Raw genomic sequence first — 16,774 nt, 5'->3', positions numbered from 1 at the left:
TAGCCTATTTTACAGCCCTGGCAAGAAGCATTCATTTGTAATAGCAGCAAATGCCTATGCTTTGACTGCCTGCTACAGCTAAGTGCAAGGAATAACATGGATCACCTATGCGGTGGCTGGCTGCAGGCGAAGCCCGACACATGCACATGCATCTGCAGCCCAAAGAAGCGGGCAGGCACTGTACGGCTGCTGCAGCCCACAGTGGGGCAGGACGTGGCACCCCGAGCCTGTTCAAGGATTCAAATTTCAGTACAATATGGCAGAGCCAGTAACCCCTTGCCTGTCTCTACATTTCTGGTAAAGTAGCCCCACGTCTGAAGTACAAGTTGTTCAGTGCTTCAGAAGGCCAAACCAAGCTGAATGGCTTCGAAGCAATGGGATGGGATGGGATGGGATGGGATGGGATGGGATGGGTGTGTGAAGCAGATCCTGGCACATTTTTGGGGGCATGTTTGACACAGCTAATCCTGACATGGGAGCAAGGTTTTCTGGCTCACTGGACCACAGAAGCATCTGGTTCAAGGAGAGGAACCACGACCCTTGTTCAGCTGGGCACAAACTGAACTCCTGCTGTGGAGTCCATCCCAGCAGACGTGTGCCCTGGAAACCCTTTTCACACAGATCAAGAGATCCCAGCAGCCAGAAGGCTTGGGGCACTCTCTGCACATGGCACCTTATGCCCAAACTTCTGGTACAGATTCAGACATCAGCTTTAAACCTCCCTGCTGTCAGGGATCGGCTGCCCACTGCAATCAGGAGAGGTCCCCACTTGAAAGGGAGGGAGATGCAGAAATGCAAATGCAACCTTGGATGGTACTGGCAGACTTAGCATTGCATGACTAATCCCAACATGCAGCTTTCTGCAGCAGACCTGCCTCCAGCAGGGAGAACACTTCAAAGGAAGAGAAGAGTAACACCAGGATGCCAGAGAATTAGAAATTGCTGCTTACTAAGGAACATACAACAGTATCTGGAGGCTGTGGGGAAATCCATGCACTGTCTCTGGAAGACGCTGTCCTTGCTGTGCTGAAGGTTTAATAGCAGTAGTGAGAACGCTGATCTGCCCACCTGACACCACCCCTATGCAGGCTCCAACACACCTCAGCTGCTCAGACCTGCCTCTTCCCTTCTCTTCCCTTCCTTCCCAGCCCCTCTGCAACTCCCGTGGGAATTTGGTGGGAAGAGCACGGGTGCCACAGTTGACTCCAGGCAGTATCAGCATTTCACGAGCGCACAACAATGCTGCTGCTCTGCCTGGAAGGGCACATCCAAGCACAAGAACTCTTCTTACTGTTGGGGGTCTTCCCTGCTTTCTTTAGACCTGGGCTGAACCCGGAGAGTGGGCAAAACTGGTATTCAGTCCCTGGCAGAGTGGTCTGGGAAGGACCTGGTATCAGGAAGGGGGAGTGCCAGCGCTGTGGAGGCTGCTCCGAGCATGATCTCAGATGCTTTTCAGGAAAGCTGGTGTCAGCTCACGCTGCCCATAGCAGAAAGGAGCCACAAGGCCGCTGGGGTTGCCCCTCCAGAGAATATGGCCCTTGTTATGAAGATGCCAAAGAGGTTGTTTATCTATTTGTTGTCAGGTGCGTGGCCTTCTTCTTGTCCCCATCCCCCATGGTGTGGGTGGGTGCTGGTTGAGCTCAGTACAGAGCTGGTCCCACATGCTGACCACATGCTGCTGTGCAGCTCTGAAGCTGCCTAAAGGAGAAGGTGAGGCGGATGCTGTGTGGCTCTAGTCTGCCAGGGCTCCCAGCTGTGGGATGTCTGCCTATCCAGCCACCACCAGTAGAAGCTCAAACACCTCCTCTCCCTGGGCTGCAGCGTGCTTCCACTGACCAGGGCAGGCCAAGGAAAGCCCCTGCTTTGGTAAACCCCCTGCATGTTCACATCCCTCTACCAACAACCCTCACGCCTCCAACTGACAGTGTGCAGAGGTGAACCAGGCTGGCTCCATAGCAGTGGAATTATCCCCAATGAGGCAGCATCTCCCCCAGGACCAGCCCATGCCACAACACAGGAGTGATGTCCTCCTACCTGAAGCCAATTCTGCCTCCAGAAGTGAGATGGAGAGTCTCACTGCTCCAGGTAGCAGTTTCTCTCGGATGTCACAGCCCTTTCAATGAGCATCCAGTCCTGCAGCTCCAAGGAGGAGGGCTGCCCCCTCCTGACACACACTGGAAGGCCAGGAACCACTGAATCTGGCCTGGCATGTCCAAGGACTTCCTGGTGCTGAGCAGCCTGAGCTTTCCTGGAGTGTCCAGTCTTTGTCCTTGAGGTCATATGCTGGGAGATGCTCAGGGTGTGACAACAGAAAGGACAATGGCAGAAACCTAAATGGAGGGGAGAAGACTTCGGGCACCCAGCAAATCCCCAGAGCAATGTCTTGGACCCCAGGGCCAGTGGCTCAAACCAGCCCTTTGATGAAACTTGTGTCCAAGTGCACTATCAGCATGCGAAGAAAGGACATTTCTTTGCGCGTGTTCTCAAAGATAATGCGAGGATCATCAGACTGGCAGCGCAGGCAGTTGGGGGCCATCACCATGGCCAGGTTATTCACATCCATCTTTGTTCTGCCCACATTTGATGGCTGAGCAAAGATCTGCAGGTAGTAAGAAGACATTCAGCTGGAGCAGTGGAAAAGGGCAAGAGACTCCAAACACGTGGCCTAAGAAGGGCTGCAAGGACAGCAGAGATGTGGCCTCCCTGAAGGACAATGCCCTGACAGCCACGCATTCATCAGGGAAGACCACCTCGCTCTGGCATAGCTGACAGCATGGGAGCCTCAGCAGACAGGGAACATCTTGCAGACCTCAACCTTTGGGACTGGCCCCATGCTCCAGAAGATCAGGAACACTGATTATTGCTCCCATAAGGGACAAAGCCAGCAGAGCCCCCTCCATCAATCCCACCTTAAATATAGGTGAGGGATCCTAAAACCCTGCTGATGGCCCACCATAGCTGTCCCACTAACTGTGCCCCACGTGCTTCAGGCTCCTGGCTGGCAGCGGAGTGCAGGACTGTGGAGGCTGCCTACCTGCAGGAAGTGTATAAGGTAACACAGCACCAGTCTGTTGAGCTCTGGCAAAAGCTGCACCACGGCCACAGCAGCATCGGGGTTCTCATAGTTGCTGATACACTCTTTGTAGAACTGCTGGGGGATCACGGGCTCCTCCAGCTCTCGATACCACAGCTTGAGAAGAGAGGCTGGGCAGAAAGCAGGGTGCATGAGAACAGCTCTGGTTACCTCCCCACCACTTTCAGAAGCAAAGCTGGCAGTGAGACTGAATACCCCAGGAAATCAAGGGCAGAGAAGGGATTCTGCACTTGTGCTGTTTCACCTTATTTCAGTCTTGGCTCTGAACTTCTCAGGCAGCCAAACTGGCCAGTTACAGGGAAATGCTGACTCTTTGCTACCTGCTCCTCCAGGAAGCAGCACTGGGGCTGCCTCAAGGAGAGGACAATGAGACCCTGGAGCTAGAGTGCTGCTCCTGAACGACTCCCAGCTGCTCTGCAGGCTGCCCAGCTTGCACAGCCTCACTCCGTTGGAGTCAGCTGGAGATGGAGGTCCTCCCACTGTCCCCAGTGTTTTACTATGGGCAGTATTTGGAAAGGCAGCAGAAAGGCACAGAATGAAAACCCAGCTGATGAAGACATCCAGTGTACACGTCCCCAAGCAGCAGCACCACACCTCCTGGGCTGCTCCTGTACCTCTCCCTCCACATTCTACCATGGCTGAGGCTGCAGCACACACTCCTGCTGTGTTCCCATACCTGGGATGTTGGGGTCACTGAGGCCGCTTGGGATTCTCCACTGATCCACCTGCAACTTCAACGCATTGACTTCATCTATGTCACCAGGTATCCTGCAAACAGAGACACAGCAAAGGTGATTTAGAGAGCAAGCAGAGCAATGTGCCTGGTGTGGCAGCTGGCCAGCAAACCATGGCTCCGAACTGCTTCCAGGGCTCTGGGCAGAAGGGATCCCACACCAGCGGCAGCTACAGAAGCAGTTCCTCAGAGAGAACAGGTTGCCTGTTTTTAGACACAGCTTTAAAGTGGGGGTAGAAGCACTTGTCTCCTTCCCACTAGCTCAGACATCAACTATCATTCTGTCCTCAGGAGTGATTATTTTCTGTAACTGAGCCTCTCTGCATCATGTTCAGTCCAAAGATAAGAAGCATCTCTGGCTAAATATACCAAGATATTGGAAACCCTTACAAGGCAAAGTTGAGTCTTTTGCTACCTACCTTAAATAAAGTTTAGCTACTGAAAAACTAACACAAAGCTTAAATAAAATAAAAAACAAAAAACAAACCCAAGCTGGAATCCCCTATGTTTACCATACAGATTCTTTGTCTCTCTTGACTCCTCATGTCTTGGGCATCATCGAGGCTGACATGCTGCATTTGATGAACTGCTCTGCCAGGGACCCAAGAGCTCATCCCTTCCCTGCACTGGCCAGCTACTACTGTTGAAGTTGATGAAAGTTCAATGCTTTGCCTGGGTACGTGCTATCCTAAGTAGCTGAAGTCACATCTATGCTGTCCCCTCTGTGCGAACACATTTGCATACATTAGCATTTAGCATACTTTAAGAGGTGATTCCTGAACCTGAGAAAGGTCAGTGATCCATGGCAGAGTGCTATTCTCAGGGAAGAGGAAGCACATGGAAGTCAATCTTGATTTCTCAGCTTTGGGGACTGACATGTGGGTGGCTCAAAAGCAACACAGCACCCCAAAACCTCACCTGAAAATCCCTTCGGTCTGTTCTCCCCCCAGAGCCAGGACCTGCTGCGATAGCTGTGTTTGCACCCAGGGCAGCTTGTTACCCGGGTACATGTCCTGCTGCCGCAGCATGATTTCCTCCAGAGAGCTGCCGAAGAGTGACGGCGTCATGATAGCATTCCTGGCATGCGTTATCTCTTCTACTGTTGGTTTACGGAGACCCTGAGGACAGAGGAGAGCTCAGTGCAGCTGTGGCACAGACAGCCCACAGAGGAACAGCATCCTGGCAGCATGGTTCTCACTCTGCAGCCTCCACCTCCTAAAATCAGAAGGAGGTCAATTTATCAGGCCCAGGAGCAGAGAAGCTGCTGCCTGTTGGCAGGAGACTGCTTGAGAGAGTTTGGGTTGTTTTTGCAGGGGATTCTGTGCCGTGCTGCACATTGGGGGATTGCTCCAGCTGTAGCTCTCCCTGCTGGTGCAGGAGGAGGAAGGATGGAGCCAGCCTGTCCCCGGTCCCTGGCTGTGGTGAGGTCAGCAGAAGGCATGCGTATGCTGGCCCAGCACCAGCTGAGTGCTCAGCCACTGGACAGCTGAAAAACAGCCCTTTGGGGGAGGGAATCCAGGTATGCCCAACTGCAGGGAAAGCTTTGCTCTCAGAGGTGCTAAAGCTCTCTGAAAAGCGGGCACTGGGACCTGTTGCTTCTGAAACACACTGACACTTGAAAGGGGCTTTGAATCTCCCCTGGCAGAGGTTCGGAGAAACGCAGACTGCTGTCACAGGGGCAACAGGCTGCCCAGCACAGTGGCCATTTGGCAGTGACCCTGCCAAACCTCCCTACAAGTGGGAGTTGTAATGGGGGGAAAGCTCTCGTTGACCCCTTGGAGGGCAGCAGCTGCCAGGGCTCCAGTTGTGTGCGATGCGTGTCTGGACGTTTCCTGTCCTGCCCCCGCGGGGATGCCGGAAGCCTTCACCCCTCCTGAGGTATTTCAGCTATTTGCTCGCTGTACACAGAGTCCAGATGGCTGGGAGGCCCCAGAGGGATTTGCAGAAATAAAAGACAACCGGATCTGGCTCGGAGACCTAGGATGGACAGGCTGGGACTGCCTGCCAGCTTTCACAGACCCATGCAGAACTTTGCAGAGCAAAGGGAGCAGAGGGTTTCCAGATAACGCAGAGCACAGAGGCTCCCTGCTGCACCAGCCATCTCCACTGCCCAATTTTTTGAACTGGGAATGAACAACTCTGCAGTAAATCAGCTGCAAGACCCGGACCATGCTAGCTCTCACTGGCAAAGGGAGACTCTTCCCTCACCTGAAGAAAGCAAAAGATGGGCAACCCCTGCACAGACAGCTCCTCTTACCCTGGAGACAGGTAAACATCAGGTTTGTCCTCCCCGTCCCCAAGGCCAAGGGAGCACCCAGCCCTGCGGCTGCCAGCAAGGCAGGCACTGCTGTCTGCCAGGATGATGGCAGGATCTGGGCAGCAGCCTTCTCCCACATGTTCATGGGGAGACAAGCCCTGAGCAAGCCTCCCCTGCTCGCTCTATCTCCATTTCACATTGCTGAATCAGTGGTGAGCTCTGAGAGTCACGGGACCGACTGCTCTGAGACCTGGGAAGCAGAATGCCGTGCAGGCAGTCCACAGGCTGGGGCAGCTGCTCACCTTTTTGCCTCCAGTGACGGCCACTTTCTGGAGTTTCCGGTAGCAGTATTTGGCATAGGTGCTGATGGGCAGACCTGGCAGGAAGGAGAAATGAGCAGTCAGCCCACAGCGCCGTGCACCCACCACACTAGAGCCCTTCAGAGAGCACCTTCACAGCAGTTCACACCGGCACAACAGCCACCCCCCTTTCGCACAGCCTGTTGTGTGGGCAGGGTGGAGAGATTGCCAAAACCTCCCACCAAGCGCCTGAAACCTCCCGGCTCTGCAGTCCTGCAGCAAGCGGCATCAGCGCAAGTCAGTGCTTGGGCTTGGAGAGATTCGTCTTCCGAGTCAAGGCTCACAGCTCTGCACCTCCCACCCCGGCTCCTGCAGATCTCCCTCTCGCACAGGCAGCCTGACCCTGTCCTGACTCAACGCAAGGCGCCTGTTCGGCATTCATAGCCCGGGCACGCATGTGAGCGTGAGCCCTTGCTCCTGGTGGTGCAGCTGGAGTTACGTGCCTCACAGACACAGCGCTGGGTATTTACATATAGCCCGATCTCAGCCAAAGAGCACGCAGAGCCAGCCTCCTGCCAGGAAAGATTTCGAAGTGTTTCAAACAAATTGTTTATGATTCTAGAACTGCAGTTCTGGGCTAGTGAGAGAGGCAGCAGCAGAGAGAGGTGTGCGGGGCTGGAGAACCAGCACCAGCATCAAAAGTGAGCTCAGGACGCAAGGACAGGCACGGGAAGGTGGCACGGTCTCTGTCATCTTCCCAGAGCCCTGCAGAAGGCTTCCTCTCTCTCCTGCCTGTGACCTCCTCCAACCCAACCTTGTACCATGAGGCTGGGTCGTGCTCTGTGATATGAGGGAAATCAGACACACTGGAGCTTGGGAGCTTCACCACAAAAGCTGCAGCCCTCCACAAGAACAGCTGCTCTGGTTGCACTTGGTTCAGTGAACTCTGAGGGTGAGCAGAGCCAGGATTCACAGAGCTAATCCCCCCATGACACCAAGAGAAATGTTTGCACTGACAGAGGACTGATTGCTGGGACAGTTTTTCCAAAACCGTTGGCCTTTTGTTCTTTTTCGAGTCAAGCCCAAATTGCTTGCTGAAAGCAGTGAATGGATCAGCCCTATTTGATTCCCTGCCAGGCTCAAAGCTTGCGGCAGAGTTCAAAATACTTGTGGCTTTTAAAATCTACATTCCGGTCAGATGCTGCACATTTCAGATCAGCCTTTCACACATCGTAGGGCTTAGGTAAGCCTCAGGAGCCTGGAGGTCCTCACATCCTCTCGATGCAGAGGGAGGACAAGCTCTTCCCAAGCAGAATAACAATTCACACAGGTGAGAGATCTGCTTTCCCCCGTTCCCCTCTCAGCCAAACCACAGTCCTTGCCTCCCCACAACAAAACAAGCACCCCTGCCTCAACCAATCTGCCTGACTGTCGCAGCTGGAGCGGATCCCCTCTGTAACGCTGGAGCAATGCCGAAGGAGGTACAACAGCATCCCCTTCTCCCGCAGGCAAAGGGAAGGAAAGTCAGTTTTAAGAATCTATCTCTCTTGGGAATATCTAAAGCAAAAACCTGCTAATCGCAGGCATGATTTATACTGGAAATGTCTAAGGATTAAAGAAAACAAAACCAATGAGCTGCTTTGTGATGCTTCACTATTTCAGACGCACCCTGATGCAAAGTGTCATCTGCTTTACAAAGGAGGGAATGGGAAAAATACTGGACTGTGTGTCCGCATCACAACAATTACACGGGAGGCAGCACATTCAAAACTAATAACAGGAAATGTTTTTTCATACTGTAATTAGACCATGAAACCCATAATCACCCCAAGAGTTTAAGTAGGTTTGCAAAGGAGCTGGTTGCCTTGAAAAGCCTGCACGGCTGACGCGTGGGCGCAGCCAGACACGTTTGCTTGAAGCCTGTTCGGTACTTTCCCAAAAAACTCCCCAATCCTGGGAAAAGCGTAAAACCTACATCCTGCACTTTCTGCAGTGAGGCGTCCTGCTCCCAACGACAACCAAGCTGCAGCCTCTGACCTAGAGGGGACTGTCAGGGCCACACACGGAGCTGACTGGATTTCAAGCAAATAAACTGAAAACTAAACTTGCCCCGTGCGCAAGGGGCTGGTCCGTTACTGCCCACGGACCTGAACTGCCAAAAAAGCAGAGGGAGCCCTAAGGAACAGGGTGACCAGTGCTCTGCTGCGGTGGGCACAGAATGAATGGCTCCCGCAGGGGCTCACAGCCCTCCTATGTAGCAGAAGTCATCCGCCCTGGCGCGAGCGCTCCCGGGGCACGTGCAGAGCGAGATGTACAAAGCGGATGAGGAGAGGGCAAGTGGTGAGCTGGAGAGGGAAACACAAGGGAGGCGAGCAGAATTTAGCTTTAGCCTGTGCTTTTCGAAACCAGCGACCTGACTCGACCACACGACTGCTTTAAAAATGCTCATCTAGAGACTGGCTCCTGGCATTTATCTCATCACGCACAGTCAGTTCTCCTAACAAGCGGGCCAAGAACTCCCTCCACTCCCCAGCTCACACCCCTTGGCGCAGGGATGGGCAGCTTTGCCTACACGGGCTGGAAAGGGCTAATACTGAAGGCAATTCCACTTCCCTGAGCATGTAATGAACCTGTGAAATCCAAGCTGATCTGTTATTTCCTGTGGTACCACAGTAGCCCCAGGAGTTCAGGAACAGAAGGCTACTAACAGCCCACACAGAGAGCAATAGTTTGCAAAGGAAAATATTTTTCCATGGGCTGGCCCAGAAATATATGCGAGGAGCTTCTTAAAGAACGTCTCCTTTTATAACAAGTTAAAATCCAGGTTGGGCGCACACAGGAACATACCTTCTGGAACAGACTTGAACACTCCTGCCAAAAAATGCCTTAAAAAACCCATCAAACGATGTGGATTCAGAACCTGGCCACAGGACACGTATTTTAGCACAGCAGAAGCTGTTGTCTCAGTATTGCTCCAATCTAATCTACTGCAGCCTCTCAGACCTGGGCCCCGTCTTGCCGTGCTCTTTAGCACAGGGGTAGGTGCCTCCTGAACAGCTCAGTTGGGCTTTGCACCAGTGCTGCTCTCCTGCCTTAGATCTGCCCAGGCACACCCATTTTACAGCAGTGTTTCGGCCATTCTTCCTCACACCACTAGTGCATCCTTCTACATCCCAGCTCCAACACCATTCCCGATGCGGGAAATGCCGTGCTTCGTCAGCCCAAAGGGCCATACCAGTCAGCAGCCTGCATCTGCCACCAGGAGGGTAAGAAACAGATACAGGATGTCTGAAAAATTAGTATTCCCTTTCAAAAATCTCCCAGCTAACAGCAGATGGGAGATACCTTGACGCAGTATTGCACCTGGACCATTAACTGTCAACTGACAGACCTCCCTTCCCTGAATTTGTCCCACTTCTTCCTAAACCTGTTTATGCTCCTAACACCCTGCTTTGCTGACTCTTAATGATTTAATTTTGTGCTTCAGGACAGAGCGCTCTTAAGCCTGCCTGCCCAACAACAAAACCAGGTGGTTTCCAATTCTCCTGCTATGACAAATGGTGAGAAATTTTCTTCTTCTCACTTTCCCGAGGCAATCTGCCACTTTCAGCCCACTGACCTTCCCCCCTCTTCTCTTCTCCAGGTCCAGCTCCTGTGCGGCTTCCCCGCCGCACTCATCAGCCCTGGAGAGACCACAGGCAGGACATGTGGAGCGGGCAGAGCATGACTATGGCCAAGTGCTGGTTTGCTCTCTATCTGTTGTCTATAAGCTCCCAATCCTCTGCTTGGTTTCCGACTGCTTCCCTGTACCGTGTATCCATTTCTGGAAATTCATATATGGGATGCAAAATGGCTTTCCCTCCTTGAAACAGCTATGTAAGAGCCTGTTGCTGCATGTGCAGTTAGGGACGTCTCCCCCATGTGCCTTTGTTGACACGATTTTCTCCTCTGCTTGATCGCTCAGTTACCCACCCTTGTGAGATTCCTCTGCACCTTCAGTTTTTGCAACCCCGAATAATTTTGTACCAACACTGAGCTGCCAGCGCATTACTTGCCTCCTTGTACAGACCCAAAGCCCAGCTTACATTCCTGCAGGATCAGCAGATAATTCTCCTTCTGAAAACGCATCATTTATTTCTACCCATTTTTCTTCTGCCTTTCAATGGGTTATTGATCCATGAAAAGATCTTGCACCACCTTCATATGTCATTTACTCACAGAGAATTATGCTAGAAGATGAAGATTGCAGAGGTAAGCATGGGAAACTTCAAAATTATTTCTTTGTGTGCATGTCAGATGATAAATATGTTTACTCACACAAGTGTTTACTTATAAGCCTCTGCACTGGAGGAAGCACGCGTGTGTGTGAAATCACTGCTTTAACTCCATTTTTCACTGAAAGACTTACATACGTGCCTACGTATCAGTTCATACCAGTTTCAAGACAGTGCATTTAATTTCCGTATGGATTTCTCTGCTAAATTGCTGCTACAGCATCCAGAAGCATCTAAGTATTTCAGAGCTACTAATGAACTTCTGACAACAGCCTTGCAACTTCAGGGAGCTGTGTCCTACCCCTCACACGTGCAGCAAGCGGGGCCAGTAGAGCAGATGTAGGCGTCCTGAGAAAAAGCCTGACCTTTTCAGACATCGGCATACAGCACCTGGCGCGTTCCTGCAGGATCCTCCCTTACTTCGGGTACAGCTCTGAGGTCAGATCCCAGAAAAAGCCCCCAGCGTTATCTGTCATTTGCAAAGAAGCTGGCTCAAGTGATCTGCCCGCCCTCCTGCCTCCTTTGCTGCTCCCCTTGTCATCTTTTCAGAAGTTGGCAGGAGTCTGCAGACCAGCTCATTTGTTCTAACGCTCCAGTTCACTGCCAGAGCAGCTCCTCCGTGTGTCAGAAAGCAGACAGGGTCCAGCGCAGGGAACAGCGTGTGACCTGTCACCAGAGTCCCAGCTGAGGCCACACAGGCACTTACTGGAAACTTTATAAAGCTATCCTGGCATGCCTTTTTCATAACATTTCATATATATTTTTTTATATTTTATTTTATTTTTATTTTTAGGTAAAAACTACCTCTATCTTCCTAAGCACAATGCCACACAGACAGGCAATTGCACAGAAGAGCCTGCTCAGCCCACAGACAGAGCACACCCTGTGCAAAGCAATCTCTGGGGAGTTGTCCCATAAAGATTTCAAAGTCCCTATGAGCACAAGCAAAATGACTTTTCAAAAGATCAGAATGAGCTGAACTCTCCTGGGCCTGAACAGGAAAGAAAAAAGACATATCCCTACCAGCAATATAATCCTTCTGTGTAATTTCAGGTCTGTGCTCCAAATCCCACTGGAGACACAGAAGCCATAGACGCTCTTACTGCAGGGGCTGTGACCAAGATGCCTCCTCGGCCACTTCCCAGACTTGCAGCTGCCTCGGGGGAGCGCTGACACAGGGAAGCCACCGCAGGAGAGCACAGCTGCGGTGTCCATGTTTCACATGCCTGCCTGCTGGCGTCAGGTAGGGTTCAGCAATGCAGGAAGCTGGACTCCAGCTCTCCCAGATTAAAAACACCGAGGCCACATGATATAAAGTGCTGCCTGATATGAATTCACAGGATTGGCTCAAGTTTCCTGAAAGCAATATAAAAAAAATTGAATGGACTTTGTCTAGTAAGACTTTAGCCAGATAAAGCATTATCCTGCAGCCAGCAGTTAAAACCCGAGGATGAACGAATATGTGAGCTCTTGTTCACTTGGCAGAGATGCTATTGCAAACCCTGGACTGCAGAGTCCAGGAAGTGTGGACAAGGGGAAGCCAATATGGGAGAAAAAAAGGCAGTCCTCTGCCAGATGGCAGTGTCCTCCCTGAAGGTCCTCAGGTGGGGTGGTGGTTTACTACAACTGAGACGGGTTCTTCTCAACACACTGGCTTGTATGGCTTTTAGCACTGGACTGTGCCATAGGAAACTCTGTGGCATACACAGACAAGTTGAATTACAGGCCCAGGTCTGCATTCAAATTAAAATCCCTTTTCTCACATAGCTGTGAGTGGAAGGGGTCTCCCTCTGCTGCTACACTGCCACCCATCCTGCATGCTTCCCAGCTGCCACCCACACTGCTGATCCATGCTCTGGTCAAACCTCTCACACCAGCCACCTGCAGTAAAGTTTCCTGAATCTGAGTCTAAGCCCTTAAAAAAATGGTCTGATTTTCAATGCAGCTCAGCAACCCTGCATGTCTGAGGTCAGTGCTGCCCCCTCTCTCGGCTCCCTGCATGCTGTGCCTCCCTTTACCTTCATCCTCAGTGTTTTGTTTCCTCTTTTTCCTGGATTTTGAGTTCTTCTTGTTTTTCAGATCCACAAGCTCCTTGATGCGCTGGGCAACTGAAAATTCAAAAAAGGCTCTGGATTAATAACGTGGAATGCTAAAATACCAAAGCCCAGAACTGCCCTTAGACATGGTAGCCAGCCTAACTCTAGCACGAAGAGGTCTGCTCGGGGAAAGGTCCTGTACAACAGCCAGCTCTCAATGTACCTGAGTAGAGGGCCAGAACATCACACAACTTCTCCAAATAGCCAAATAGTTGAGAAGGGGTCCCAGGCAGCAAGCTTATACCTAAATAAACTTAGTGCCGAAATACTAGCAGAAGGAACAACCCACTCTAATAGTTCAGATTACTCCTCCTTGGTGCCTGGACCCTGGTGCTGGCAGGGTGATTTTTCACTCCTGGGCCAAGCGTTGCTGGAGGGAATGGTTTTGGGGAGAAGTGACAGGGTTTGGGATCCTCAGGAAAACCCAAGCCAGTGCTGCACGTCCAGCAGTTCAGAGAAGGAACCCCATACTAAGGCTACAAGCATGAAACCAGAAGGCAAAGGTTGGTATTGCACTGCTGCTCTCCCTATGACCCAGCTCTGCTGCCACACTCACTAGCAGGGGCAGAGGGGTGCTGGGGGCAGAGCTTCTCCACCTGCCCTGGAAATCTGTGGGGGCTTTAACCTGGGTTTGAAGCCCCAAGAGGAAATAGGTGCTCTGGTTTTTCACCTGAGACTGGACAAGACACAGTGAGCACTGCTGAAATAATGACAATCAGCCAACAAATACTTTCCAGGGCAGCACTTGGCTTTTTTTTTGTTTTTGCACACAATGCTATAGCAATTTAAAATTGGGGTAATAACAGAATATATGCTGGGCTGGTCCCCAAGGCTTCTGAAAGACAGATAAATCGCATCTATTCACAACAAAAGCCAGCATCCTTCAGGATCCCTGACTATTTGCCAAGCTAAGACCTGTTCATAATGTTTGCAATGGCTCCCTTAAAAAATTCTGTATTAACATTTACAGTTTTATTTTTTCCTTTAAAATAACTCATGTCTTCAGAGAACCCAAAGAAACTCTGCCCTTGGTGGGTCCAAATCAGCTCTTTTCAGTGCTGATCTTGCCAGGCTGATCAGTGAGACGAGCACAGTCTAGGGCTGGCATTTCTTTGCCAGACAGAAGTGAGAACTGCAGGGAGATGAGCTGGTGGCAGCTTCATCCTGCCAAGGAAGGATGAACTCACCCAGCACATGGTGCTTTCTCTGACAGAAAGCACAGCACTGACTGGTGACTACCTGTTTTTTAAAAAAACTAGACAACCTTGAACAAGTGGCACAACCCACCAGAATGCTGGGGACAGGGGCGAGTGTGCGTGAGGCACTTACTGTTTTCATCACTGTCAAGGTGGCGATAAATGTAACCTTCCAGATACGACTGAAATTTGGGTGATGGGGAGAAAAAGGCCAGACTGATGGCCATCAGTTCCCAGCCCCATGCCAGACTTCGGTAGCATGTATTATCTGTTGTCTGCCGGATCAGTTGTATGTAGAGCTCATCCCGTAAACCTTGCGTGCTCCAGCACTTGGTGACTGTGACCAACGCCACATGATTCCGGTCCATGCGAGTCTGACGATCTCCCATGTAGCTCTGCACCAGTTTGAACATCTCACACGCCTCTTTTTTGATGGTGCGGTTGCTAGTGATGAGCATTGGCTTTTTGATGGAGCCACCATTCCAAGACAGCATATTGGAGATGGAGATCCGTCGGCGGAAGATGCCCTGTGTGTGCATGTTCAGGTTTTTAGAAGCCCAGTCTGCCATGCTGCTCTGTGAGATGGGCTTCCGTAGAGTATTGTAAGGGAAATGATATCCTGTGCAGCTGCCAGGCTGGCTGCTGCTCTCCTGCTTGTGGTCCAACTCTATTGTCCCGGGCTACAATGAAGAACAGATGTGTTAAAAGCAGCTTAGATAACTGCTCACCCTGCTAGGAAAATTATCAACGGTGAGTCATGAAGCAGCAACTGCAAAGTGGTGAATCTGTACAAAACATGATTTTGTGCAGAATCAGTGGCTGCCATACGTACTTCTGCAAGAGCCTGGCTAGCACAGTCGCACGCTGATGCTGTCCCCAAGGGAAGTGCTGGGCCATGGCGTAACAGGGCTGATTGTCCAAGCTGTCCCAGAGCTCCAGGGGACAGCCCAAGCAGGAGCTGGGCTGACTCCCAAAGCAGCAGTGCAGCTCTGCGGCACCAAGCACACACCAAGGAGCCAAGTTTCTCCCTGCTTTTCACCTCTCAGTTCCTGCGGAGCCACAGGAGCCCAGGAGGTGGGTGGGTGGGAAACACTAGGAGGTGGCAGAGACTAGACAGCCACAGCACTATTTAGCACTGTTTCCTCCTTGCCTTTACCCTTTGTGGCTCCTAGAATCCCACAGCTGGTTCCTGCCTTTACTATTTTTCCAAGTTTAACAAAAAAAAAAAAAAAAGACAAGACCAAATCAACATGGCTAGCGACCATCAGGAACTGCTGAGCTGAGCTTTGGGCAGCCTATGCCTGGACAGTCTCTGCACTGAGGCATTCAAAACATGTATCTCAATTCCACCATGATCTTCCTAATGGAAATACTGGCCAGACACACAAACGGGACAGGAGAAGCTAAGAGAGACACAGTGGAGTATGGGCACAGCTCTTGTGATGGCAAGGCTGTCACCCAGGTAGGATAAATTATGTTTGAGTTGGTGAAGTGAAGGAGATAGGACATCTCATCAGTCAACTTCCACCAGTAACGGAGCTGGCTCTAACCATACCCCACAGACACACCATGACCTCCTGCCGAACAGGAGTCCTCAGCTGGTCCTCAGCGTCCGCGGGGAGGATACAGGCTGTGGCTATGGACCTAGCACTTCTGTGAGTACCGCTGCATAAGACTCGGGGACACCTCTGCGATGGGCTCCCTACCATGTTTTCCTATCCAAGACAGGCATAACAACCTTCCCCAAATTAAATCAGAATTATTTTCAAGTACTGGGTTGTTTTTTCTTAGAGAACTAGGGATAGTTGCTCCCCATGCACAGTCTGCAGTGACCAAACTCAATTTGCTCCAGGGACAAGTCCACTGATCACAAGTTTACAGAGATAAGGAGCAGAGACAAAGACCTTCCTTCCTCCCTCCCAGACTTTCTACGCATTTTTTACATGCAGCCCTTGTCCATCCTTCTTCCCCAGCAATTGCTACAGATGATGTGTAATAACTACTTCTGAGAATAAGACACTTATTTTGCCTATCCAAAATTCTCTTTTTTGGATGGAAGCGGCAGCCTGGGACACATATTGAACTCAAACACCCAGAAAGTTGGTTTAGGAAACAGACTTTTTGGTTAGACTTGAAATTCCCACATACAGCAACTAAGAGCTAAAGAGCCCACATTTTGCTCTGCGTTCTCCAAGGAGATCTCCAGCAAGTAGGAAGGAAATAGTCAAACAAGATGACCTTGAGGTTTTTGGTTTTTAAAGGAAGACAAAGAAACAGAAATCCTGTAAATTTTGTTTTTGCAGTGGAAAAAGTGAAATAAAACATGCATTTTCCTTCTTTGCAGATCACCTTTAACTTGGCGTGTGCCACCTCTATTCCAGTCCTGGCCTACAGTCAACCCCAAAATACACATTATTTCTTAAATGTTTAGAGCAAGTCAGTGTTTTCTCCTTACTAAGGAGGAACTGCTGAACTCACAACAGAGGCTTGTGCAGTCCAACCCTTCCCTATCTTACACCCAGCATGTACATACATGTGGATGACAGGATTAACACGTCATGCTCTACCTCTTATTGCCAGCCTGGGGCACAATCATTTCTCCTGCTTTTCTACTTTGTTTTGGTTTTTTATCCCTTGAGTTACCCCCCTACCTCCTCACCCTCTCTGAATTCACTCAACACACTGCCTAAAAATCCTTGCCTGCAGTTCTTCTCTGCCATCTCCATCCTTGGTCTCCTTCAATCCACCTTCCATGTCCAGGGCTGGTTTTCCTCCTACGACCCTAATTGGTCCTTCAGCCTGTTACTTCTGAGGATCTACCTCCT

The 16,774-nt window shown here is 50.9% G+C and overlaps 1 protein-coding gene across 1 annotated transcript in view; it reads right to left on the bottom strand.

Annotated features, from left to right (window-relative positions):
* Positions 1 to 2,404: 2,404 nt before the first annotated feature.
* The window catches only part of LOC104620372 (rho GTPase-activating protein 39-like), a 19,141-nt gene continuing 4,771 nt past the window's right edge, over positions 2,405 to 16,774 (bottom strand). Inside the window, exons 3-9 of the mRNA XM_010286567.1 lie at positions 14,083 to 14,629; positions 12,676 to 12,765; positions 6,387 to 6,460; positions 4,746 to 4,945; positions 3,771 to 3,862; positions 3,035 to 3,204; positions 2,405 to 2,599 (exon numbers count right to left, since the gene is read on the bottom strand). Of these exons, the coding sequence (XP_010284869.1) occupies positions 2,405 to 2,599; positions 3,035 to 3,204; positions 3,771 to 3,862; positions 4,746 to 4,945; positions 6,387 to 6,460; positions 12,676 to 12,765; positions 14,083 to 14,629 (1,368 nt within the window). The remainder of the gene's footprint in view (positions 2,600 to 3,034; positions 3,205 to 3,770; positions 3,863 to 4,745; positions 4,946 to 6,386; positions 6,461 to 12,675; positions 12,766 to 14,082; positions 14,630 to 16,774) is intronic.

The sequence above is a fragment of the Phaethon lepturus genome, unplaced genomic scaffold, assembly GCF_000687285.1.
Source record: "Phaethon lepturus isolate BGI_N335 unplaced genomic scaffold, ASM68728v1 scaffold38014, whole genome shotgun sequence".
NCBI classification, from domain to species: domain Eukaryota; kingdom Metazoa; phylum Chordata; class Aves; order Phaethontiformes; family Phaethontidae; genus Phaethon; species Phaethon lepturus.
This window is presented reverse-complemented; position numbering and strand designations above follow the sequence as displayed.